Consider the following 25,882-nt stretch of genomic DNA (forward strand, 5'->3'; position numbering starts at 1 on the left):
ATTGTTTAATCTGTCGATTATTTTTCAGATTAATCCATTAATAATCAGATAGCCAAAGGTTCCTTAAAGACTTTTTTACCAAATTAAAGCAGGTGAAACTAAAACATTTCCACTTTTCCTGACGAAATTCTTTTTTTAAAATCTTAAATGCAAAATTTGTATGTAATTTTTTTTATAATTTTGATACAACTATAGTTCTAAATGGGTTGCTATGACAGCTAAAGGCATATATTTCAGTCGCTATACTCCAGTTAATGATTCATTGATTACGGAATTAGTTGACAAATATTACAGTAATCGATTAATCATGATTAATCGGATTAATTGTTTCAGCCCTACTTCAAGGAAAATTCTGGAGTTGTTTTTATGTGCAGTTTAACAGTTTTTTTTTTTTTTCTGGAACAGAACAATGCTTCCAAGCTCCTGCTGGCCATCATGGAGAGCCGCCATGACAGTGAGAACGCAGAGAAGATTCTCTACAAGATGAGACCCACTGAGTTGGTGGGTGCTTGTGTTTGTAAAGACAGATTGACATTTTTTTTATTTAACTGACAATCGTTTCCTAACCTGTGATGTTTAGGTGGATGTAATGAAGGAAGCCTACGCTCAGGGGTATGACGCTGAGGAGAACACAGATGGCGTTGGAGAGCGGATCAGACCCAGAGATGTTGGACACAACATTTATATCCTGGCCCATCAGGTTGTTAATGACTCACTCTTTGCTACTTTTCTGTCTGATTCTACACTAACCTCTGAACTGTGAACTATTAATGATGAAATGATGACTCCACGTAAATAGTTTTTTCAAGATTATGCGCAGTTAAATTTGACACTGATTCTATTAGTTATAAAACTAAGAAAATTAAGTATAAGGAGGTTATCATCCAGAATTTTAGAAAAATGTTCTTTCAATATGGTAGCGCAGTAATGAGTAAAAGTTTTAATCCATCTGTCCTTAACATTTATTGCTGCATCACTTTTACTTTTATACTTTAGTTTTTAAAAATCTAACTTTTGCACTTTTACTTGAGCAAAGCTGAAGTTGCTATTCTAACTTCTACCACAGTATTTTTAAACAGTAGGATTTATATTTCTACTTAAGTAATAAACATGAATACTTTTGACATCTCTGTTGATTGACACTGAGGTCAGAATTTCTTACATGCAAAATGTACAAATTAACAAACTTGGAGATGCCAGAGCCATCCAGGGTCCTTGACCTTAAAGAGGGAACTTTTATATACTTTGTAAAATAACCTTTGGCACTTATGACAGATTTTTCTTAGATCATATTAAAGAGGCTGCAAATGATGGTGCACAAGAGTCATTCTACAGAGGATACATCTTGAATACAGAAATCTTCTAAAATCTGTATTTCTTTACAAACAATAGAGATGAAAGATCTAGTTGAATTTAACAAATAAGTGGTTCACTTGAAACTATCTTAGCTAAATTCACTATCAAAAAATATGCAATAATTATGCATATTCACTATTTTTCTTGTAACATATTTACAAGGAAAATAGTTTATTTTTATACATAAAAACCAAAAATATGCCCTGGTAGCAGCCAGCTGAATAATTTTGGCACAGTTGGGTATTTTTTCTGTTGAAAATTTTTGTGTTTTTACCCAGGGTGGTCTTGGTATGGATGCGCTTTTTTATTTAAAAATTGAAAGTTTTATGTTCAAATTTCATTACTGAGTTTCTTATGTTAGTTTGGGGTGACTGACCTCTTTTAAAATCTCTGCAATATCAAGAGTATTGAATTTGACAAATGTATTCTTTGTCTAGCGTTTCATGTTTCTGGCGCTTTATTAACCTAATTTAATTCTGTTTGCTGGTGGCTTAGTTGAAGTGTTTTGTGCCTCATATTGCCATTAAAGATGACTGTTTTCCATTCAAGCCAACTGCTTGTAATACGTTTTTTTAGAATAGGTATAATTTTTGAGTATTTTAGGTCAGCTTTCATTTTTCAGTAATTGTTTTTTTTCTGTTTTCACTCAGAATTACAGTTTTCTTTTTTAACCGTTTTCCGTCTCCCATCAATCTTCTTAAAATTAAAGAAATTCAGATTACGGTATTAACATCTTTCCATTTTTTAGTTGGCCAGACACAACAAGATCTTGCAGCAGAGCCTCAGGCTGAGTCCTGGCCCGGGTCTGGATAACGATAAAGACGAAGCTCTTCATTACTACGCCAAGCACACGGCACAGATAGAGGTGAACCTCCTCTTCATCCAATCAGGATATATTTATGATTGAAAATCGTTATGCAAACTAGTTTCTCTTTTCAGATTGTGCGTCATGATCGGAGTATGGAGCAGATCGTGTTTCCAGTTCCAAACATCTGTGAGTACCTCACTGAGGAGTCCAAGACCCGAGTTTTCACCACCACCGAGAGAGACGACCAGGGCAGCAAGGTGAACGACTTCTTCCAGCAGTTTGACAACCTCTACAATGAGATGAGATGGCAGAAGAAGATCCGCAGTAAGTATTTCTAAGGGATGGCTGCGATTCCAGGATCCAGTCAGTAATGGTGGCTCATGGATAGTATCAATAATGACTATTGGAGCAAACTGAACTTGTTTCTGTTCTGCTTTGCACAGATAATAAGGTTCTCTTCTGGTTCTCACGGCACTTCTCTCTTTGGGGGAGCATCTCCTTCTACCTGGCCTGTGTGCTCAACCTCACTGTGGGTGCTTTTTACCCATTTGGAGATGATGGAGATGAGGGTAAATATTATATCAGGATTTTTGCATTCGTTGATCAGTCATAAATTGTCTACTTTAAATTATTTGAAGTGTTGATTTTCCTGTTTAGAAATATATATACCTATTGATATTTACTTAAATGTCAGTCATCGTTCTGATTAGCAGCTTCTGGCCTAATTCCTGCTGCATGTTTAACCACTTAGGTTAGAACCTCTCCTTTATGTTAGTAAAATGAAGAAGCTTGTTCAAAGCTTTTTCCACAAAGCTGACTTACCGTGTGTTATCCAATAGAGTAGAGGTCAGTTTCATCCTAAAGGTCTAATGTCTAATCGTTTTATCCACAACCAGTTTTCTGAGTGTTGGGAGCATTTTCCTGTCTGAACACCCAATTCTGACTAAGTTCCTACCAATCAAACCAGAATTTTGGGAATATGTATAATTTGACTGTGTTGGATAAGAGAAAATGGACAATAACTCAAAATTCCTGATGCAGACTCTAGAGAAGAAAATTAAGTTTGGCTTTGTATTAGCAGATCACCCTGAAAAAAAAAAAAGTTCCAATAGTTAATCGTATCCAAAACATACTGTGGGTTTCATGTCCATAATTAACCTGTGCCGACCTCTGGCCAAATCTCTAAATGAAATTAGTTTATATTTCCTTTCAGCAGTTGTTTATTGTTAGGTTTTTAACAAACTTTATCTGAAGGTTTTAATTTTTTTTTAAGTTCTGTGGCAAAACACTCTCCACACTTATTGTAAAACGATTATGTATTCACACTGTTTTCCTTAGACAATGGGAGACAGGCCAGTTCCTAAGTAAAAACCTAGAAATTATTTTATAAGAACTGTAGGTCATGCACATGTGCATACTTTATGTAAATTACAAAAACACTTCTTACAACTTTATAGACCAAGTTGGTTTTAAATTCAGATATTTATGCAGTAGGTATAAACCAGAAGAATTGTTTTCATTTGCTTCTGCATTGCTTCTGCAGATAAAAATGGATTCTTTACATTTCAATTTAAACACAGTAAGAAATAAATACCCAGTAATGCTTCTGAAGTTTAATTAAATTATCTTTAAAATACATGACTTATTTCTCCAGGTGTTTCTATTTTATAATCACTGTGTGTTTACACATAATCAGACCTTTGCACGTAAATTACTAGTTGTGTTTGGAATGTGCTGCTTAATTCTTCTGATGGAGGACGATCTGGACTTTAACAGAGTTTATTGGCAGAGCTCTTCATGTTGCAGTGTCTCCACCAAGTTTATTCCTGATATTTAATTAATATAGAAAGATAACAGCTATCCAAATGAGATGGTTGTTTTTAAATTTACAAATAAAAGTCCTTGGAAGACATATCAAGTACTGTGCTACAGCTCACAGTCACACCATGTTTTTTTTTGTTTTTTTTTTTGTTAAAGAGCAACACCAGGTTGAAATATTTAATCCAGGTTATTGTGACTGATTAATGAAACAATTTTAAAGTAATGTAGTAATTGAACAATATTCACCTGGAAAAATACAGAATAAAAAAAATACATTTACTGAAAGAACAACTTGTAGGAGTAATTAAGCCATAATTGTACTCTTTGCATGTTGATGGAAAAACCTCTGTGTGTGCCATCCTTAACTCTTCAAGTGGTCTAGGTTTAGCTTCTCTTCTTTGAAATTCTATAAAATAATGAAAAGTATTTTATTGAACACCTTTTGATATGCAGTTATTAATTAGTTAATTAATCACCAAATTATTTGTATAGCTAGTTGTATATAAGACATTTAGATTTATTCTGGTCCTGATCACTAACTTTCAAGATTTATGGGCTTCTTACCACTCCGCCTCAACGCACATTGTTTTGACAAGAAAGTGAAGCAGGCATTTTCAAAAGTAAACATTTGGTTCTTCAATTTAAAGTTATTTTTATGAGGAGCTTAAAAAAGCCCAGAGAATGACTGATCCAGCCTTTAAGAAAAGGATTATAGAAACGTCTTTTGCTTAGAGACCGGATTCAAATCTTGCGTTTTCTAAAACTCCCTTTATAGCAGCTGTTCTCGCTCCAGTTTTCCAAACCTTTTTAAGTGCATCAGCAAATTTGTTTCTTTGTATTTGACCAGTGAGTCTAAATTATTATCTTTTTAAATCATTGCTCTCAGTTACTTATTACTACTTTGCAGGTTCTTTGACAACCCCGAGCCTCAGCGGTTTGTTTACCCTGTAATCTCCTGCATAGATGTTAGCACTAACTTCCCTTTGGACTGTTGTTTTGACATATTTAAGTGTTGCTTTCTTACAACGTGCCAATTTAAGCTCTCAGCACAGGTGAATAATTTATCCATGATCCGCCATGCCTCAAAGTCTGTTGATTGTTACTGGTTTCTTTTATTTTCTTTTTATCCAGGCACCTTATCTCCTTTCTGGAATATCTTTCTGTGGGTAGCCTTAGGGATCACCACCGCCCTGCTTCCTGTCCTACCCAAACAGTGGGGCATCATGTCCTTCCTCATCTCCCTGATTCTCCGAGCCATTTACACTATGGGCCTCACGCCTGCTCTGTTTTTGCTGGGTTCTATAAATGTGAGTATAGGATGCTATGACCCAGTCTTTGGGTAGTGATCCATCATGTGTCTTCTTACGTCATGTTTTTTCCCTCAGCTCTTCAACAAGTTAGTGTTCCTTGTAAGTTTCGTGGGCAACCAGGGAACATTTGCTCGAGGCTACAAAGCAGTTGTGATGGACATGCTCTTTATCTACAATTTGGTTTTTGCCTTCTTCTGTGTCCTGGGCCTCTTTGTTCATGAGTTCTTCTACAGCTTTTTGGTAAGAAATATATATTTTTTCTGTTGAAACAATCATTAGGGTTCCCTCTGAGGTGGATTTTCTTTTCAGTTGTTTGACCTGGTGTCCAGAGAAGAGACGCTGCTGAATGTGATAAAAAGTGTTACAAGAAACGGCCGCTCCATCATCTTAACGGCAATTCTTGCCCTGTTCCTCGTCTACTGTTTCTCCATCGTTGGCTTCGTCCTCTTTAAGAATGACTTTCGGATGGAGGTGGACCCACTGCATTCATCAGGTGAAAACGGCAGCTTCACATTTTACCTATTTTTCTCATAAAGGTCATTAATGTTAAAAAAAGCATTTTTTTTTTTTTTGTCTTGACTTTACTTCAACTTAATTAGCACAATCTTAGTTGTGAGCTATTTTTTTATTTTCTTTTTTTTTCACCAACCAATCAGTAAAAGGGAAAAAAACAATCCCCAAAATGTAATAATGATGAAGCTAAAATGAATGCCCCAATGTAGCTGCATGTGTGTGCACACCCTAACAGGGTTGAAAACTAAAAATATAGAAAATGATCCTCTTTATTTTATACTGGTGTTGCGTCGATGCCATTTTTTTGCCCGATACTGGATACCTGGCTGTGCAGTATTGGCCAATACCGATACCATACCAATACAATTTATTTGAAATTGATGTGTGTTTGTATATATGAAGAACTACATACTACTTGGATGTAAAACAATTGCCATCATGGCTTCGTCAAGCTGCTGCCTGCCTTTGTGAAGCAGGAAAAGGACTAATACAAAGTTAATCCAGTGGAACATTTTATTGCCTACCTGGAATGGGTGACAATAGTTTAATCAACTTTTGGCTCTCAAACAGGTATTTGTTGGTACTCGCCAATGCTGATACCACCATTTTAGTGCTGGGTCAGGGCCCCGCCCAATACTGGTATAGTTATCGGTGTGCAGGTGGTGCAATGGTTAGTGTGCACAACCCATGTATGGAGGCCTTAGTCCTTGACGCAGCCGACCTGGGTTCGAATCCAGCTTGTGGTCCTTTGCCGCATGTCTCTCCCCCTCTCTCATATCCCCTTTCCTGTCAACCTACTGTCAGATAAACGGGCCTCTAGTGCCATAAACACTCAAAACAAAACAAAACAAGACTATTTTATACCTGCCATGTATAACAGTGACTCTGCTGAACCAGACATTCTGACTTTTCTATAACTTGAATCACCAAAGTTTACAGGTTGCAAAGAACTAGAGGACCCATTTTGACAAAAGTCTATTTTATTCTCTGTGTTTCCAGACTTAAGAGTCGTAATTTAGTCCAGAAAAAGCATTACTGGCTAAATTGGCTGAAATCCTGTTGTTGGAAGAGTTATAGATTAATAAAGATGATTAAAGTATTATACTCTATCACAGAAAAATATAAGTTCACTAACTAAAACGCACAAATTAATCTACTAAGTAAGAACATTTCCATGCAGACAACACAATCTAGCTGTAAGTGGATCAGCATCTTACTGACTGACCAGCATCAAGTCAGGCTGGGGAGCATCTTTTCCTCTTAAGAACCATCCATACTGGCATCCCCCAAGGGTGTGTTCTCTGTTCACTTCTCTTGCCTATGTGCACGAAGGTCAGAAGCCCATCTATCAAACTCCTAAAGTTTGCAGATGGCACCACTTTCATTGGTCAGAACTTCTTTTTTTATCAAAAACCTGTAAGAATCATTGGCAAGATAAAAAAAAAAGTAAATCTTTAGGAGCAAGAGGTTAGAATTAAAGCATCCAAAATACTTCAAGAGTTCACCAAAATAGAGCTCTGCAAGAGAAACCTGGAGAAGCTTAGCAGCATGAAGCAGATAAGTCAAGAGATAGGATGTTGATAAACCTCCTCTAAAAAAGACCAACTCTCAGATTAAAAGGCGTTTCAGAGAGGCATTAGTTTGAACGTGGGCTTATTTACGCAACAACATTTTCAGTTGTATTGATATTTTTTGGTATTTTATGTTTGCACATAATTGTTCAGAATACAATACCTAAAGATAAAAAAATGCTTAACTTTGCTGGCAGAAATAGCTAGCATTTAAACACTACTAAAAGCCCTTTTTAGATTAACTCTCATTACAATGCCAGTAACTGAGTTTCATTTGACAGCAAAAACAAACATAAAATCAAACATTGACTACTTTCAAAATTGTATTATTTGTAATGTACATTTAGGCTAAAACTGGGTTTCCCTGAATATTTTTCAGATTTTAATGCTAATCTTTGTTTGGTCTAATCTTAGGTGCCGTTTGGAGTTATAAACTTTTGTTTTTTACAATTTCTCCTTAGAGAGCTCTTTAGGTGTGCTTTTATAGACATAAAGTACATAGAACACGTATTGTATGCTGTATATAGATCCATAGCCACATGTTTTGATAAAAGCAGGGATTGTGTGGGTGTTTTAATGAGCTGACGAACAGGAAGACATCCTGCTTGCACATGTGCACCTGTTGCATAACCTAGTGGCCATGCCATCCTGTGTTTTGCTGAACAGAGCAGAGCAGACACAGCAGAGCGGCTTATGTAACTAGCTGGGCTCATGCCTGTCTGTATGTTAGCTGAGGGCTGGGCTTTGGAAAAGCTGAGGAGCACTCCCTCCACATTGATGCTGCTGTGGAGCTCTGGCCCTCACAGGCCTCCCAAACATCCTGTTTAACTGTCTTCCTCCTCATCCTCTGACTGATTACTTTAATTTTTAGTTACGTGACCGGATTGAATCTCAGCGGTATCCCGTTCTTGATTACTGATCAGGGCTTTGCACGTTAAAATTATTTGTTCAGGTTTGGTGTTTTTTAGCAGCTCTTCACCGCCCACCCAACAGCTGCTGCTTCAGTTTACATAATGTCTGAATATACAGTATAATTTCTTTCTGGTTTAAATATCTAATATAAACTGTGACATTTTGATAAAACTTCTCCAAACAATTTTCATTGAAAAAGGATATCTAAAACCTGCTTCCTTTTGTTTTAAAGGGAGATCAGATATGCTGTGCGACGTCGAAGCCGCAGATTCAACCATGAAGACCAGCTGCCCTGCGTCACCTTCCAAATCACTTCCTGGTAAAATGTTACCATTAAAATATGATTTTAGTTTTTTAATCCCATCCATTTAGAAAGCCTCAGCTGAGTAGTTTGCTTTGTGGCTTGACATTTTAAGCCATAGAAAGGTTACTCATCCAAACACACAGTGGCATCCTCACAGACCCGCACCGAGGCGTGCACGCACAGAAACCCAATGAGGCAGTGACTCACACTTCTTGGATCCCAGGATCACCTGCACTGCAGGGGCACACACGTGATCCGATCCACATCCTTCACCATGCTGCGTGCGGCTTCACCCATTAACAGCATCTCTGTGCATTTCACACCTCATAAAAATAGCAAGATACATTTCTTTGTCACTCATTAGTGACAGCAGAGTGGAGGTGGTTTTAGATAAGGTCATGATGATTCATTAGCAGTCTCTTTTTTAACATGTATTGTAACATAACTAACAAAGAGATGTATAGAAATATGGCTTCATTGATATTTGGCAGAGTAAATTATTAGAATAGAAGTGCCTTCAGCTCCTCGCAAAGATATTTAAACCTCTTTATCATTTGATAGAACAGACCAACACAAAGTTGCTCATTACTTTGAGATGGGAAGAAAATGATGCATAATTTTTAGTTTCAAAGAAAACTTATGAGTCATTCCATCATATGTTTAGACTTTAGAATTTCAGGCGATTTTTCAGGGCTTAGTCTTGTTTCTCTCCTAGGCATTGCTATAGGCTCTTTTACTGTGGCTAACTGTATGTGCCCTATTTCGTCCCTTTTTGGCTTGAAAACTGTAAAATCTCATCTGCTTAACATACCTAATTTTACAGTTACCTTTTCTAACCTAGAAAGTATTTATAGAGCTGTGTTGTTTTGTTCACTTGGTTTGTCTGCTTCAGTCTCCTCGAACCCCAGTCTGTGTCGGCTGATGGCCGCTGTCACTACCAGATCCGTTCCGGAAGCACTTATTTGCAAATTTGCACATGCGCATCCAGATATACATTCTGGTCGGCCTCAATTTTATTTTGTAAAAAAATAACTAAATTACGTTTTTCCCTGCCCAAAAATGGTAAGCGTACTAAAATATAATGTTTTGAATGTTAGTAATGTATTTCCTGAGAAAATAAACGCCTTAAAATCCTTTGTTTTTTCACTCATCCGTGCCTGATCTGTACCGGAAAATGGAATTTTCATTTTTTTTTTTCAATAAAGTTTGACAAATTTATATCTCCCACCTGAAAAAACCGTTCCCAGACCATGATGCTGCCAACATCATGTTTCACTTCAGGGATTATATTTTTATTTTGATATACTATTTTGCTGTTCTAACAAGTTACGGAACTTTGACCTTATTAGACTCAGGCACTTTGTTTTGAATGTTAGTCAGCTCCTCTGCATGACTCGTTTCCAAATATCTGCATTTTTAACCACAATAAAAGATTATCATGTCAGTACAGATGGCATAAACAGCTGATAGATTCCTTTATCAGTTTGTAAGCAATATTTCCCCTTATTTCTGGTGGTTTTAGCATAAACACACTTTACCGTTATCATTTTTGTTACTGTACCTTTAGTTTTCTGTCGAGAATCACATATCCATACTCTAGTTGAATTGTGATCACCTGTTAGATCCTGCCCTCAGCTTTAGAAAACACTATTCTTCAGTTGTGTGTGAAGTTATGATAATCTTACTGTTTGGTGATAATTCCATTTACTGTAGATCAAGTCTATGAATTGCACCTCTGTTTTTGTTAGTGGGTCGACAGATTCTCCCTACTGACCTGTGGATCTCTGCAGCTCCTCTAGATTTGCTAGAAGAGCTGCTTCTCTGTTTAACGATCTCCTGAAAGATTGGCCATGTTTTTTGACTATATAAATGAGATGCATTTGAAATGAAACTAAATCACTGAATGACACTGTGGCTACTTGTACTGAGGGCGATCGTTTCCCCAGGGTTTTTAAGTTCAAGTGCCTGCATATAAAATGCATGACACATTTTCTCATTTTTCCTTTTACAAAAAAACAATCATTTTCTTTCCTCTTAACAAGACCCAATGAAATCTGAAGAAGTTCTGAAAAAGAGGCAAAAAATTAAAATTCTGCTTTATTGCTTAATTACTTCTTACTTTTTATCTTTAATTTGTTTTTGTTTCATTCCAGATGAAGATGAAGGAGTTGAGCGTGTGTGTGACACTTTGCGCATGTGCATAATCACTGTGCTGAACCAAGGATTACGCAATGGTGGAGGTGTCGGGGACATTCTCCGGAGACCATCCAAAGAGGTCACATTTAAATCTTAAATCAGTTTTCCTCACTTAATGTCCTTTTGTACTAATATGACCCAAAGTTGATCTTTTATTTTATTAATTTTTTGTCGTTTTGTTCGGTGAACTGATGAGTTGATTCCATATTTTACTCCTAACCATGCAGGAGCCTCTCTTTGCGGCCCGAGTCATTTATGACCTCCTCTTCTTCTTCATCGTCATCATTATTGTGCTTAATCTAATATTTGGTGTGATCATCGACACTTTTGCCGACTTGAGGAGTGAGAAACAGAGGAAGGAAGAGATTCTTAAAACATCCTGTTTCATTTGTGGTGAGTGCTACAGAGTGAAGGCTTAAGTCTGCAGCGGTGAAAAAGGGGACATTTTATTTTATAGAGTAGTTTTTACTAACGTGTTACTGATGTTTTTCAGGGTTGGAAAGGGACAAATTTGACAACAAGACGGTGTCCTTTGAGGAGCACATCAAATCAGAGCACAACATGTGGCACTACCTTTACTTCCTGGTTCTGGTGAGGGTAAAGGATCCAACAGAGTACACTGGACCTGAGAGCTACGTGGCCCAGATGATTGCTGTAAGTCTACATACACTTTGGTATGACCTCTGGATTGTTGATTGTAGTTTGATGCTCCCTACAGGTTGCATCTTGGATACATGAATACATTTTTCAGTTATTAGACACCAAAACTAGTTTAACAAACATGTCCATCTTCTTATCATTCCAGAGATAAATCACTTCATTTCCCAATTTCCATTTTGTTGCTGAGCTTTACCAGAATTAGGAGTATATGAGAGTACAGATTTCAAAGTTATGCAGTCTAAAAGTTGCACCACTTTCCTGAGTCGGACTGTTTGGAGATTCTGCTGCAGAGCTGTCTGAGTGTTGAAAAAAAAAAAAAAACAAGTCCAAGCCCCCAGGCCAGTGCCAGGCATCCCAATTTATTCTCATTCACTCTCACTGCTCGAGGGGGACAGATCTCGCTCCCTAGATAATCCTAACTCAGCCGACCTCCTAACCTGTTAGGACACAGTGCATTTACATATTATTAATCCTCCTTCTTCACTGCTATCATCATTGTAATAAGTACCTGCATTGTTACATAGACAACAAGCTGAAGGATAAAGGGGCAGCGAGATGAGTTTATCTTAGTGGAGGCAAATAAAGCCTAGCTGCATAATGGCACATTTTGTAATTAGCGTTTGTCTGTGATGGGCATAGAAATAGCTGTATTATTGGAAACAATTTGCATTACAAACAGGTGACAGACGTCAAATTAAAATGCATCAGTGGTTCTTCCAACAGGTCTGCTCTCTGATGCCTGACCTGGGTGTTTCTGGGTAGGTGGAGGTAATGATGAGTCAGGATTTCAAAGAACACCCTTACATGAAAACACATAGGAAAGCAAAATGTTATACTTTTTTCCCCATATTTGTGGTAAAACCTATAAAGCATTATCTTATGATATAATTTAAAAAATGGAACCAAAGGTAATTCAGCAACAGATGCAGTTTTAAATGTTCCTTCTGATGCATTTTTTATTTAATCCTGGTTGTAGAAAAATGCTACTCTTAAAAATGGCTTAGTTGTTGGTCTTAATATTTGAAAACGGGCTAAATCAATTTGGATTACTTTATGGAAACATGGCTTATTTTTATGTATTTTAAAAGAGCGATGCTGTTATGTTAAGCTATCCTTAGGCTGTCTAGTTGTTACTAAAATTAATTTCAGAACACAAAAGTTAGGTATAATATTGGGTTAAATTTTGTAATTTCTGCTTCAGTTCTGATCAGAATTGTTGTTCTGTTGTCCTCCACTGCCAGGAAGGTCATTTTAAAAGCGCTCACCAGATGGGCCTATTTTATAACGGCCAACAATACAAAGGTTACATACACATAATTAATCTGTTATTTACTACATAATTATAGCTGTCAAACCAAAATACACAAAGGTAAGAGTGCTGCCATTTTCATTTTGTTTGACCTTTGAAAGTCACTTATCATTTATGCTTTACAAAGTGAATGAAAGAACAGCTAAACTACGTAGTCTTATACAATGAATCTGCAGCTACAGTGAAATAATGTAGCTGTAGATAAAGCTAATTGTTGTTGGAACATCTTTGAAAGCATTATTGGAAAATGGTGTATCTAAGGACATCAGCAGGTGTCTTGTAATTAGGGAGGATGCCTAAAAATTAAACTAGACTTCTAACATTAGAATAAGTCTGTCCCCTAAATGCAAGATCTTAACAACACAAGAAAAGCTCATTTTAATTGACATACATGTGTGAGCGTTTGGCCTGGCTTGCAAATTTATGATTGGTGACCAGATATCTCCATATTCCTTTTAAGAAGACACCTTTAGCCCTTCACAGTTCGTCCTCTCCGAAGTAATGAAGTGTTGCTTATTTTTCCTATAAACCTTGAAAATCACCCCCTATGTTTGATGCCTTTGGAAAAACAGCTTGTGACCAAACATGTGATTGCAACATGGAACTTAAAGAAGCTCATCGGTTTGATCTTTAAGAATATGTCGGAACGTATTGTTTTCAAAGTCCATGTGTTGATAGTGATCTGCTTTGAAATGATTTTACCTTCTTTCACGGGAAAAAAAAAAAAGTTTTTAGATTGCTCCACCAGAAATTACATATCTGGTATGTTGTGTAAATTACCTGAACAATCATCTATTTAAAGAGAACATTGTTAGAAGCTTGAGACTTAACAAAAACTGTAGGCTTAATGTAAAGCATTTCATTGAAGCAGTACGGTACAAATTTAGTTTCTGGTATTTCAATGCATCGTCGTTTTGTCATATTTATATCCAATTTATTATGGTGTAATTTGATCCTAAATATAGCGAAGTACAATTAAAGTTGGTCACATGTTTTTGTAAGGAAGCCCAGCAGACTGAATTAAACCATAGATTTTTCTACAGTCCCTCACTCTGAGAAAGCATGTACTGTCAAACCGGCCACAACAATGGCAACATTAGACATCTCAAAACCAGTCAGATTATTAATGAATACTTTAAGGGCAGGCTTGTATTTCAGGATCTAGATTTTTGATCTAGTTTACTTATTGCTTTTATTTCATAAGCTATTTGTTTTGTAAATTAGAATAAATTGAGGGCAGTGTTTTGTTAGTTATAATAAAGTTATAAAGGATTTTCATATTGCAAAGTATTCATAATAAAGTCCCAATTGCATCCAATGTACAGTCAAATTAAAGACCTCTCCAAACCAAGCTACTTCGGCTGGGGATTTCAACCGCACCTTCCTCCTGTTTGTAACAGAGGTGCATGATCTAGAAATCTATCATGACATTGAAGCCTGGGCTACTTCCTTCACTGCTCGCTGGGGCACCATGTGGGCCAAATATCCGTGGTGTTATGTTTCTCTCTTGAGAGAAGACCAGACTGCATCTTTTGGCTTTTTATGACCACTGATCTTGTTGCTTAGGATCTTCCAGACCCTAAAACTGCAATCACTTGGACTTGGTGGCCTCGTTTTAACTATAGCAGAAACTAAACTCTCTGCAGCATGCAATAAAGAAACTGGAAGAAAAAAAACACAAGGTGAACGGCTCTCGAGTTTTTCATTTATTTCCTTTCAAATGCAACTTAAACTTTCTGCTTTGTCCGTTCTAAAGTGACACCTTGTTTGCTGTTGGAACAGTTATTATTTGGCCTTTCGAAATGATTACTATTTAATCAGAAATGTAAAGGTTAGATAATTTGCTGTTTCTGATTGGCTGCTTTATGTGATAACACATTTTAAAAATAGACATTTTAAATTGTATGATTGGCTACTGTTACACCGAGCTAACTAAAGTTGGCTCTCAACTGCAATTTTAAAAACACCACAATAAATCTAAAATATAAATGTGAAAATAAGAAAATATCTTTTTCTTTTCACTTGGGTTTGTTTTGCCATGGAAACAATTAAATCCTTAGCAATATTCTTTTTCTCCAAATTTCAAAAAAAAAAAATAAGAAACGCCAATATTAAGCATCAAGATTGATTAAAAAAAATTATTATTTTTATACATGAATTGCAAGTAGACTAAGGGCACTTGCACACTTTATCTGGGACAACAAAGGAGATCTAACTCGACCTGTTCAACACATCTCAAGAGGTGGTCACACAGTCACTGAGTAGGAAAAAAAATATCTGCTACTGATATAACTAAAGTCAAGCATGCATTTAATTTAGGCAAATAGGGAAACAGCTCTTAAATGCTACATTTCCCTCGAAATAGTTACTCAGAAATGGGTCAGCATGACAATGTGTTAAATTTGCTCTCCAGCCATAAAACGCTGCATTTTCATTCCACAACAGTAACTCACTAAATGAACTAGCATTAGAACAACCAAGCCCACTTAAACTGGGACTTGACACGACTTACTGTAACCTACCTTTGCAAGAATACTAGTGCTGAGAGCCTTTAGGGGCGGTTTCAGAGCTGTGGTATTTTCCCTTCTACTTTATGTTGACATGTACCACCATCTCTCTCGGTAATAGTTTTTCTCTCCGATCATATTTCAGTTATTTTTATAGATTATTTTGTGGTTTTCGAACACCAACCATTAACATATGTTTATGTTTATGTTATCAAAGAGCAATGTATATTTTGTCAATTTTTCATCATTATAAAAAAATGGGCTTTAAGAAATATTTTTGTTTGGGAAAACACTGGCAATGCTAGGGACTAAAAATATCTTACATTTTATTAACAAAGTTGTCTAGTTTATCATCCCTATTTCATAAAATCTGCAATAATAAGCAGTAAATGATTTTATTTCACCCTAATCATGGACACTTGGTATGTTATTTATGGACCCTGAAGTAGTCTGCATTGTTTCTTTCTCAAAACTCCTTAGAAGAAAGTCCTCTCTGAGATGGCTCATTCTGCCTGTCTATACATCCTCTCGTCTCTTAGGTCAGCTGATCAGCTGCTCTTCAGTAACTTTTTTTCTTTTTTTCATTTGTTGCTCTTAAGATGTGAACAATCCTATGACAGCAAGGTAGACAGGCCTTTTTTCTTTCTATTATTAAATCACTTCTTAAAGCTATTTTCTTTGCTTTGACCTTTAAAACCACTTGAAACGCTGATATTTTGACCCAGTTTTTGTTTTTCTTTGATTCTTCATGATGTTTTAAAATGTTCTATGAATGGAGCTGGATTGGAAGATGGAAAAAATGAAACTATTTTGAAACCTGATGACCTAAAACACACATTTAGGAGGACATGATCCTGACTCAGGATCTGCTTGGCAGCTGAAATTGACGCAGTGCCAAGCAGGAGAGTCGGCTCATGTTACTCTGAGTGTCGGTTCCGTCTGTGTGTTTGGGATTTGAATTTGTGAGTCAGTCAGCGTGCAGGTGTTTGTGTGTAAAATGATGACAGTGACTACAGGCCTAGCACGTACTGCAGCAGCAGTCACAACGCTATTACATAACCCATCTCAAGTGGCCTGCTAATAGCTCAGCCCTGCAGAGCACGTGCTGTCCTGTCCCTTTTTCTCTCATCCTCTTTTATCCCTCTCTCACACACACTCAGTCAGTTCATGAACCCCTCTTTCACCATGCAACACCCACTGAACAAGTTAACAGCTACAAATGCAACAACAAAAGGTTGAACACTTACAATATTATATTAAGAGTGGAGTGAAGTTTACCTGTAACTTTGGCGATCCTGTTGATCTTTTATTAACCATTTTTTGCCCTTTTTTTTTTTACCTCCAATCAGAGTGCTTTATAATCTAACCATACTTTTTCCTCCTGATTAATTAAAAAGTATTCTCCGAAAACTACTTTCCACTACCTGACATCATTATTTGACCCAAATTCCTGACTAAAAAATGAGCCTCATTCACTCTAAAAATGTATCAACTTGTTGGGATTGAATACTGTTAGTAGTGTTTTTTCTGTCCTCCTGCCTGCTTTAAAATAAAATAAAATCTTTATTGGCAATAAGCTGAGCTTTGAAAGTTGAAACATATTAGGGTTACACTGAAAAAGGCAACCCCAGTTTTACACAAATGAGGTGACAATAAATTCATAATTTTAAATACAATACTGCTTTTACTGTGCATCAAAATTATAGTAATATTGTAGTTCACCATAAATTAATGTTTTGATGTAATACCGGTGGGGACTGGCGGTTTCATCATTTTGGGTTAACCAGATTTATATACAATCAAATTGATATCTTTAACATTGAACCTTAGGATTCAGACCGCATTCACTGTGAAAACATTTCTAAAGAAAAGTGTCTGCATGATTCTTTAATGTTTACTTTCATATTAATGGCTATCGCTGCCTTCAAATTTCTGGGGCTTTTTTGAAGGGTAAATTTGAGCAAAATTCTGTGAAAAGTTGCTTGCATTTTTCATAATTGTTTTTTAACTGATACAGCATTACACCATATGCATGACAGAAGTTGAACAATACAGCTTATATAAATAGTACGTTACAATTTTGCTGAAAAACGATGTAGACATTGGACGGTGTAATTGTTAACTCATAACTTGTTAACTTATAATTAGGTTAGCACCGTTGAGATATTTTGCATTGCCGACTATGACACCAGTTTTTTTGTATAAAAGTCTTTTAATTCTCTGCCATTTTTCAAAATCCTTAATTGCACAGAAATCTTTCCTCAGTTATTACAGAAGAATTCAACATTTTGGAAGATCAAACAAAGAAGACGCAAGATCTAGATTAGGTTATGATTTAATCAATCAAAAAGTGAACTTTGTAAAGTCTGTATAGTGGTTCACCACAACACGACATCTAATGCTTTTATTGTTTGCTCATAGCTCAACAATATTCTTTTAAATGGTTCCAAATAAAACTACTATTAAGAAAGCGCCTTCAATGATACATAATTTATTTAAATTTAAAGTGGCCCAGGTCAAGCTTTACGTCGTATTGCAATATTGCATCACAGCTGTCCAAACTGTACGCAAGAGCAGAGTAATATATTCTCCTTAACAAGGTGGCAAGATCAAATAAAATGTTTTTGTTTCACTATTCATGCTGGTCAACGCCTAGAAAGCCCATTGACTGTAGCTTATGTCAACACCTAAGCCTACCAATATTCAAAACTATCCATTAAAATATCAGATATTTCACTATGATGGACGGAGAAGTACAGTAAGGACAGTATGCACAGGTTTTATTCAAAAAATAGGCTTCTTTTATTTAACCCCAAAAGTAAAATACAGTATAACATACACAAAAAAGGATAGGCCCATAAGAGAGGTCAAACTAACAAAAACTACTCAAAGTAATTAGCAACAGAACATAACTAATTCAAATAAACTGACCTACCATAATAAGAGATACAAGGGAACCTAAATAGTGGCTGATCAGACCTCAAAAGAACCATGCAGGGTTAAACATACCAAAACCTCAACTGAACCAAATAAAGCAAAACCCCATTTTCGGCCATAGCATTGATATGGCATGGTCCAAATCAGCTCAGCCCCTTGGTCACCTGCTGGTTCATCAGCAAATATCTAAAAGATCATTAATTCTATAAAACCATGCACTATAACAATAAATAGATATTACAACAAGAGGATAATTTACTATAAAAAAGGTTTATGTCATCCTAAGTCATTTAGTTTACAAGTCATTGTTTAAAATAATTCAGTATTGCAGAATTGTTCATTGGAATATCAAAGACAAAACAATGACCAATCAATGAACAGTAAATGTCAGTTATTTTCAGTAAAAAAAAAACTAATTTAGTGTCAGTGAGGATCCGCTCACGAGTTTATTTTAAAGGGACGGCACACTATTCTCACTGTGCAGAAAATACTGAAAGACAGTACAGTCTAATGATGAGCAGCAAGACATTGCTTTAATATGTCAGATTCTGCACGGCCACACTTTGACTGTACTTCCTAAATTAGGCATTGATTCCTGAACCAGCAGGAGTGACTTCATCCAAAATAATATTCTTCATCTTTAACATAATCCATCAGTAATGAGTAATTGAATCAGGCATTAGATAGCAGCTCCAAGGTTGTTTTTGAGTTAACAGAGCTACCATTGTCCTTTGGAAAGTGTAGGAAATAAAACTATTTTTGTTTTTTGTGCCCCTTGATGCCTGAGGCCCCAATTAGCCAAAACATTATAGGACAAGCTCTTCTATAAAGACTCTATTCATACTGTGGAGCCAAATGGATTAAAAAACAGGCAAGGAGAAAGTTGATAAGTGAAGAGCCCAGTGCTACTGAGGAATGTGGCAGATCTGTTGTACATGTATTTAGTAGAAATTAAAACTGTGGGGAAAAAAAAATCTAAATTATGGAGGACGGCAACATAGAAACAGAATAATTAAAACTGTCTGAATTACAAGATGTGTGAGTAACAGGGATGGAGTCAAGAGTCTTTGAATGTTTCAGGACAGTGCTTTTTTTTTGTACCCAACAAAATGAAAAAATTAATCGAATAATAGCAAATTAATCAACCAAAATGACCTCCTGCTATCAAATTGATAATTGTCATAGTGAGTTAAAAATAAATTTACTAGAAAAGTCCTTAGAGAGCCCAGACTCTGCAGGGTGGAAAGTTTATTTGATACTGTGACTTACATCTATACAGTAGATAAAACTTGCACATGATCTGGATCATTGCCAAATTTTTATGAATTGTTCCTTTGCATGAGGCATACCTGTGGTAAATATTTCCTTAAAATCTTTTAAAGTTCATAAGTAAGACAGAGAGTGTGTCTGCAGCCTCTGGTGTGTGTTCTGCTCACCTTCTTCATTCGCTCTGCACTTTGCCCTCTTGTTTGGTCAGCGGCTCGAGTAATTGAGTAAGGCACATCTGTCCTTGCTTATGTTTTTGCATTTCTTTTTCTTCATTATAATACATCCTGACTTTTTGAGTCCAATGCTGAAGCTGTAAATAGTCAGTGCTGCCACCCTCTGTTTTAGGAGGGAACTCCTTGTGCCGAATAATGTTAAAGAATCCTTAAAAATGCATGTTTTGAGATTATGAACTGGATCATTACCAACATTTAATGGGTTTTTCCTTAGACTGAAGTGCACCTTTGACAAAAATTTCATTAAAATAAATTTATAACTTTAAGTTATCCTGTACACACATGCAGACAAACACACAAACTCTCCTTAAAATATAACCTAATTGGTGGAGGTAAAAAATGCAGTCACACTTAGATACACATTCTCTAAACTTAATAGTTATATGATGAATTTTTGAAAACAGTATATAAGTCAATGTTTTTTTTACATTTCAAGATAAAAATTTTGCGTCAAATTGGGATAAAAGGTGTCTTGTTAAAGAAGTATTTTTTGTGTATTTACATAATTGCAGACCCTAAAATAGTTATTTCCAATATTACTGATAAATAATATCTGACTTGATATCTATTAAAGGGCAAGCTTGTTAATCCTAACATAATCCTTAACATTAATGGAAGTACAATAAAACTTTTTTTGATTTTTTTTTTTCTCCTCAAGTTTTGTTTAGAAATTAAGATTAAAAGATAAGTCAACTCAATGCATTAAATCCCTTTATTATAAACCTTAGGCTAGACAATGGTTCACTAACAGAGAGATTCACTCTTAAAAAATATCAGAAATTGAAGTTAACCAACTGATGCATATCATAAGTCACTTCATGGACGACAAAATTATATACTTATCCAATCCCATTAAATCCCTTAAAGAGTTAATAAAGATTTTTGATAGGTTTGGTTTGTGTTCTGGCTATAAAATGAATATAAACAAGACTCAAACCCTTATGTTCAAATGTGCTCCAAATCAAGATATGTAGAAATGGGAAATAAAGTGGGGAAAACAATCCCTGGATTACTTAGGAGTGAATATACAAAAAGAGAAAACAAAATTATATAAAAACAATTATCAGTTCATAGTAGTTAAAATGAGGAAAGACATTGAAAGGTGGGTGACCAATCAATTGAGATTAAGTGAGAGAAAAAGTATGCTAAAATTAGCATATTACCACCTTTTTTGTATCTGTTTATGTCATTGCCAGTAAATGTCTCACAAACCAGTTCTGTAAATGGGATAAACTTGTGTCGAGATTTATATTGGAAGAAAAACCACCAAGAATATGCTACACAACATTACAGCTACCGAGAGAAAAAGGTGGAATGGCACTTTAATGCTGCCCAAATACACTGCTTAGCATACTGGTGCTACACTGAATATGTGGCTTGGTGGTAGATAGAAACCTCTGCACTTAAAATATCAACACAAACAAACATTGGGAAGAAATAAATCTTAGTTATTATTAAAGAAAATACAGACATTAAACCACTATAATGTTTTACTTAAGAAAAAGGGTACTCTATAATAAAACAGCTTAAACTAGGAGAGGAACTTGGCTTACTAAAATGAATTACTTATGATGATAACTTTAAGCCAGGCTATTATAAATCTAAGATTAAACAGTGGTCAGAGAAAGCTGGTGAAGTAAAATGAAAAGCTTTCAGGAACTCAAACTTCTTGTCCTGCATTTTATCTGAGATACTGGCAGGAAAATGTGCATGGGAATGACGGAAATCTACTGAATAAACTCTTTGTGGTTTAAGACTGAAACAGCAACCTATGGACATCGGCTGTGTATCATAGAAAATATCTCAAAGGAAAGACTCTCTTACAAGGTTATCATAACAATACACAATTTCCCAAAAGACTTGGAAAAATTAATGTAGTATAAAAAAAAAAATGGGCTTTTATCAAGTCAGAAAGATTTAAATGTACTCCCACAGACTGTGTTCATTTTCAACTCCACAATATTTAAATTTTTGTACCCCATTTTTTCTGTTTGCCTTAATTTAGATTTGCAATTTTGCTGAAATTAATGTGGATCACAAACAAAAGTGTCAAAATCAACAAAGAAGAGCAAAAACAAGAAAAAGATTTTGTGAAATATGTTCACGTTCATCACAAACATTACTTTAAATAACAAAATATTTATTCTAAAAAGAATATGCCTGAAAATTACTCTATAGGTATTTTCTAATTTGCTTTTTAACTCTGATTAAGCTCAATTTTGGAAACCCACATCCTGCCTTGATTGCTGTCTGACCTGTTAAACATCACATCCAGACTGGATCCCTGTCCCTGACCCCATCAAAGGCAGTAAGAAACTTGGGTGCCATGACTGATGACCAGCTGACCTTTAAACATCATGTTACCTCCGTCTCTTGATCTTGTCACTTCACCCTTCTAAACATAAGAAAGATCCGTTCATACCTACAGTAACCCATCATGCTACCCAGATCCTTGTGTAGTCTATGGTTATCCAGACTGTTTTCATGGGTCGTTCAAAGATGGTGGAATGACCTTCCAAGCGCTACAAGAACAGAACTATCTTCAGGAAAATCTTAAAGACCCACCTCTTCAAAGAGCATCTCCTATCCTGACTCTTACCCATAGCTCTGTACCCCTTTACTACTCTTTCTGCACTTCGCTCTATCTCTTTGCTTTCACCACTGATTCTGACTTGGGATTTCCCTCCTGTAGCATTGTGTCTACTTTGTAAGTCTCTATGGATAAAAGCGTCTGCTAAATGTTTAAGCACAAACAACATAAAACTAGACATTTTTTGAACATATGAGTTTGATCTGACTGCAGGAAGTAGACTGAAAGGAAAAAATAAAAAGCAGCTCACCATGCTGCAAAATTAATAACGGATAAGAAATAAGATCTATCAATGTCAAAAGGATTACAAAAGCCATTCCTGATGCCTTGAAACTTTAGTGATCCACTGCAAGAGCCTTTATTCAAACCTGGAGAGAAATGGAGAGATGGGGAACCTTTCCAACCAAAGTCCCTCCAAGAGTGCAATAGCAATTAAGCAGGTCACAAAAGAGCCAAGAACAATATCTAACGAACTGTAAGCCTCATGCGCCTCGGTTCAGATCAGTACTTATGATCCAACAATGGAGGGAGACTTGAGAAAAAAGGCAAAGTATGAGAGCTCCAGGTCAAAAACCTCAGCTGACCAGAAAGAAACAAACAGTTGTCTCACATTAACTCATAAATATTTCAGTGAATCAAGAGAGGTTAGGGAAGATTTTTTGTGGTCTGAAGAGACCAAAGTGGAACATTTTTGCATTTTAGCTGCTTTGGCACATCCAGATCTGTGTCACAGACCTTAATCAATCAATGATGTCATCCATGAAATCCTGAAGGAGAAAGTGTAACCACTAGTTTGAGACTTTAAACTCATGCACAGTTGTTTTATCCAGCAGAACAAAATTAAAACTAAGATTTTCAGGTGGCTAAAGAAGATGTTGTAGCTTGACATGAAACTATCCATTCGTGTGTATAACCCTGTAGTGGGACTGAACTCATACTGTTCTGCAATGAAAAAGGGGTCAAAAGTTCCTAACAGCTTTATTTAATGACGTAAAACACTTGGGTGTGACAAAAAGTCATACAATCAAATAGGGAAAATAGATTAAAAAGTCTGAAAATCTAAGCTAAACTAACAACAATATTTTTTTTTTATATATGCTCCTCTTGCTTGGGCCTTAATTATGTTTTATTGAATTTTCTTTTTCTCATTTGTTTTAAATTAAGTATACTTTAAATAAATTTTATTTTTGCACCATTTTTATCCTACTGTTCCTCAATGTACTTTTTATCACTCAGTGTTTTTGTGATGATTTGCAATCATCTTTTGCAGTGCTTTTATGATCTCTTTCTTGAATTTGCTCCAGTTAAAAAAGTAAAGTTTATGTTTATACACTAGAAAAGCTTTTACTAGCATTATAGCAATGAATCTTACCAGGCATAGTCATTTCTTTTGCTAATGTCTAACTCAGGCTGGTCCAACTATTATAGAACTCTTAATTTGTTGAAAGAGAGAGTTTGTCAGAGTTTAGCTTTCACAATATATCTTTTGAGCAACCTTGTGTCAGAATCCGTCCGACCAGTCTATGTTGTTAGATTGATAACTAACGCTGAAATTGGTTGCACATAAAGACCAGCATATTATAAAAGGGTGCAGCTTTTCCTGGTATTGCATACCTCTAAATCTTTTACTGGCAGTCAGTACCAAACTGTTCCGACTTCCTTTCAAATGTGCTTTTTCCTGTCTCTTCTGAAATCTACAATCAACTCTTTTTCACATTTAGAATCAGGGTTTACAGAGCGTGCCACAAAGCAGTACACTGACTCCCTGTTCTCAGTTTCTTCTCTATTTCTTATAGACCCTAAGAAGAGTCATGCAAGTATTCCTATAGATGACAGAAGTCTGTCTTGTACTGGAAGTCTGAGGTGTAAAGAGTGAAAAGGAATGGGAAGCTCACCATCCCCTATGGTGCTGGCTAATTGGTTAGATACTTTACCATTTAATCTAAGAAATTGTGGTCTGTTTTAGGTAATCTTTGACACAGGTAATTGCTGAGGCTTCTACTTACTTTTTATGGGGTTCCTAACAAAGCAAATCTGGCTGAATCATGTTAAATGCACTGAATAAATCATAGAATATAATTCTCACACTATTGTCTTAATGTCTTAATGTAGATGGAGTTAAAGGTTTAATCATAAACTTATTCAATAGAACCAAGTCCATGGTGATAAGCAAATTGTAAGGGGCCCTGATAGTGTCTTGTTTGCTAGCTTAGGTCACAGGAATCTCTTGGACCTTCACGATGAGGGATGTCAGGGGAGTACGGTGCATGACATCATCCAACACCAGAGGGAAATATAAAACATCCCAAAAAAGATGAAATAATGTTGATTTAAAAAGAATGATCAGAATAAAACTATAAAGGCCACTTTAAAATGAAGCTACGTGGCAGAGCACAATTTTTTAACACCATTACCTCCATGCAATATGGGCAACGCCCAGGTCAGGATAAGTGTCCAGTAGTGTTCTTTAAAAAATTCCAACATAAATTGTTTCCATGATGGCTTCAAATGTTTAATAGAACTCTTGCATGTTTTAAGTTATTTATTTAAATTAGACGACTACTCCTATCAAGCAGTTATCTTGTCCAATGCTGATTGTAGAATTTTATGCAATACCCTTACCAAGTATTTAGAAACAGTTTATATCCCCTGTACAAACAGACTCTCCAAATAAACCTGTAATAGGCTTTTGTTTTTATTTGAGTCTTTTATCATCCCCCTTCTTCACCTGTATAAACTAAAATACAGTGGACAAGAGTTGACAAGACTTTCTGTGACCATGAATATTCAGCAAAGCAGACTTTATTTCTTGTTTTTGAAACCTTGAGAACAAAACGATATATCTTGGTTCTTGCAGAGAATCTAACAAGCTTAAGTGGTTACAGTGAGGAAAATAAGTATTTGAACACCCTGCTATTTTGCAAGTTCTCCCTCTTAAAAATCATGGATGGGTCTGAAAATTTCACCATAGGTGGATGTCCCCTGGGAGAGATATAATCTAAAAAATAATCTAGAAATCGCAGTATATGATTTTTTTTTTACTATTTTTTTTAGCTGCAAATGGGTATTTGAACACCTGAGAAAATTAATTTAAATATTTGGTACAGTAGCCTATGTTTTCAATTACAGAGGTCAAACATGTCCTCTAGTTTTTCACCAGGTTTGCACACACTACAGGAGGGATTTTGGCCCACTCCTCCACACAGATCTTCTCTAAATCAGTACGGTTTCTGGGCTATCGCTGAGATACACAGAGTTTGAGCTCCCTCCAAAGATTCTCTATTGGGTTTAGCTCTGGAGACTGGCTAGGCCACACTAGAACCTTGAGATGCTTCTTACAGAGCCACTCCTTTGTTATCCTTGTTTTGTGCTTCGGGTCATTGTCATGTTGGAAGACTCAGCCTCGACCCATCTTCAGTTCTCTGAAGGAAGGAGGTTGTTTCCCAATATCTTGCAATACATGGCCCCGGTCATCCACTCCTTAATATAGTGCAGTTGTCCTGTCCCATGTGCAGAAAAACACCCCCAAAGCATGATGCTACCACCCCAATGCTTCACAGTAGGGATGGAATTATGACCAGATTTA

The 25,882-nt window shown here is 36.0% G+C and overlaps 1 protein-coding gene across 1 annotated transcript in view; it reads left to right on the top strand.

Annotated features, from left to right (window-relative positions):
- Positions 1-25,882, top strand: part of itpr2 (inositol 1,4,5-trisphosphate receptor, type 2) — a 110,112-nt gene that overhangs the window by 77,160 nt on the left and 7,070 nt on the right. The window contains exons 44-55 of the mRNA XM_038299888.1: positions 406-501; positions 581-700; positions 2,105-2,221; positions 2,296-2,488; positions 2,608-2,733; positions 5,117-5,292; positions 5,371-5,535; positions 5,605-5,788; positions 8,524-8,610; positions 10,749-10,870; positions 11,019-11,184; positions 11,285-11,445. Coding sequence (XP_038155816.1) covers positions 406-501; positions 581-700; positions 2,105-2,221; positions 2,296-2,488; positions 2,608-2,733; positions 5,117-5,292; positions 5,371-5,535; positions 5,605-5,788; positions 8,524-8,610; positions 10,749-10,870; positions 11,019-11,184; positions 11,285-11,445 — 1,713 coding nt within the window. The remainder of the gene's footprint in view (positions 1-405; positions 502-580; positions 701-2,104; positions 2,222-2,295; positions 2,489-2,607; positions 2,734-5,116; positions 5,293-5,370; positions 5,536-5,604; positions 5,789-8,523; positions 8,611-10,748; positions 10,871-11,018; positions 11,185-11,284; positions 11,446-25,882) is intronic.

Source organism: Cyprinodon tularosa, unplaced genomic scaffold, assembly GCF_016077235.1.
Source record: "Cyprinodon tularosa strain WSP-4 unplaced genomic scaffold, ASM1607723v1 ctg44, whole genome shotgun sequence".
NCBI lineage: Eukaryota > Metazoa > Chordata > Actinopteri > Cyprinodontiformes > Cyprinodontidae > Cyprinodon > Cyprinodon tularosa.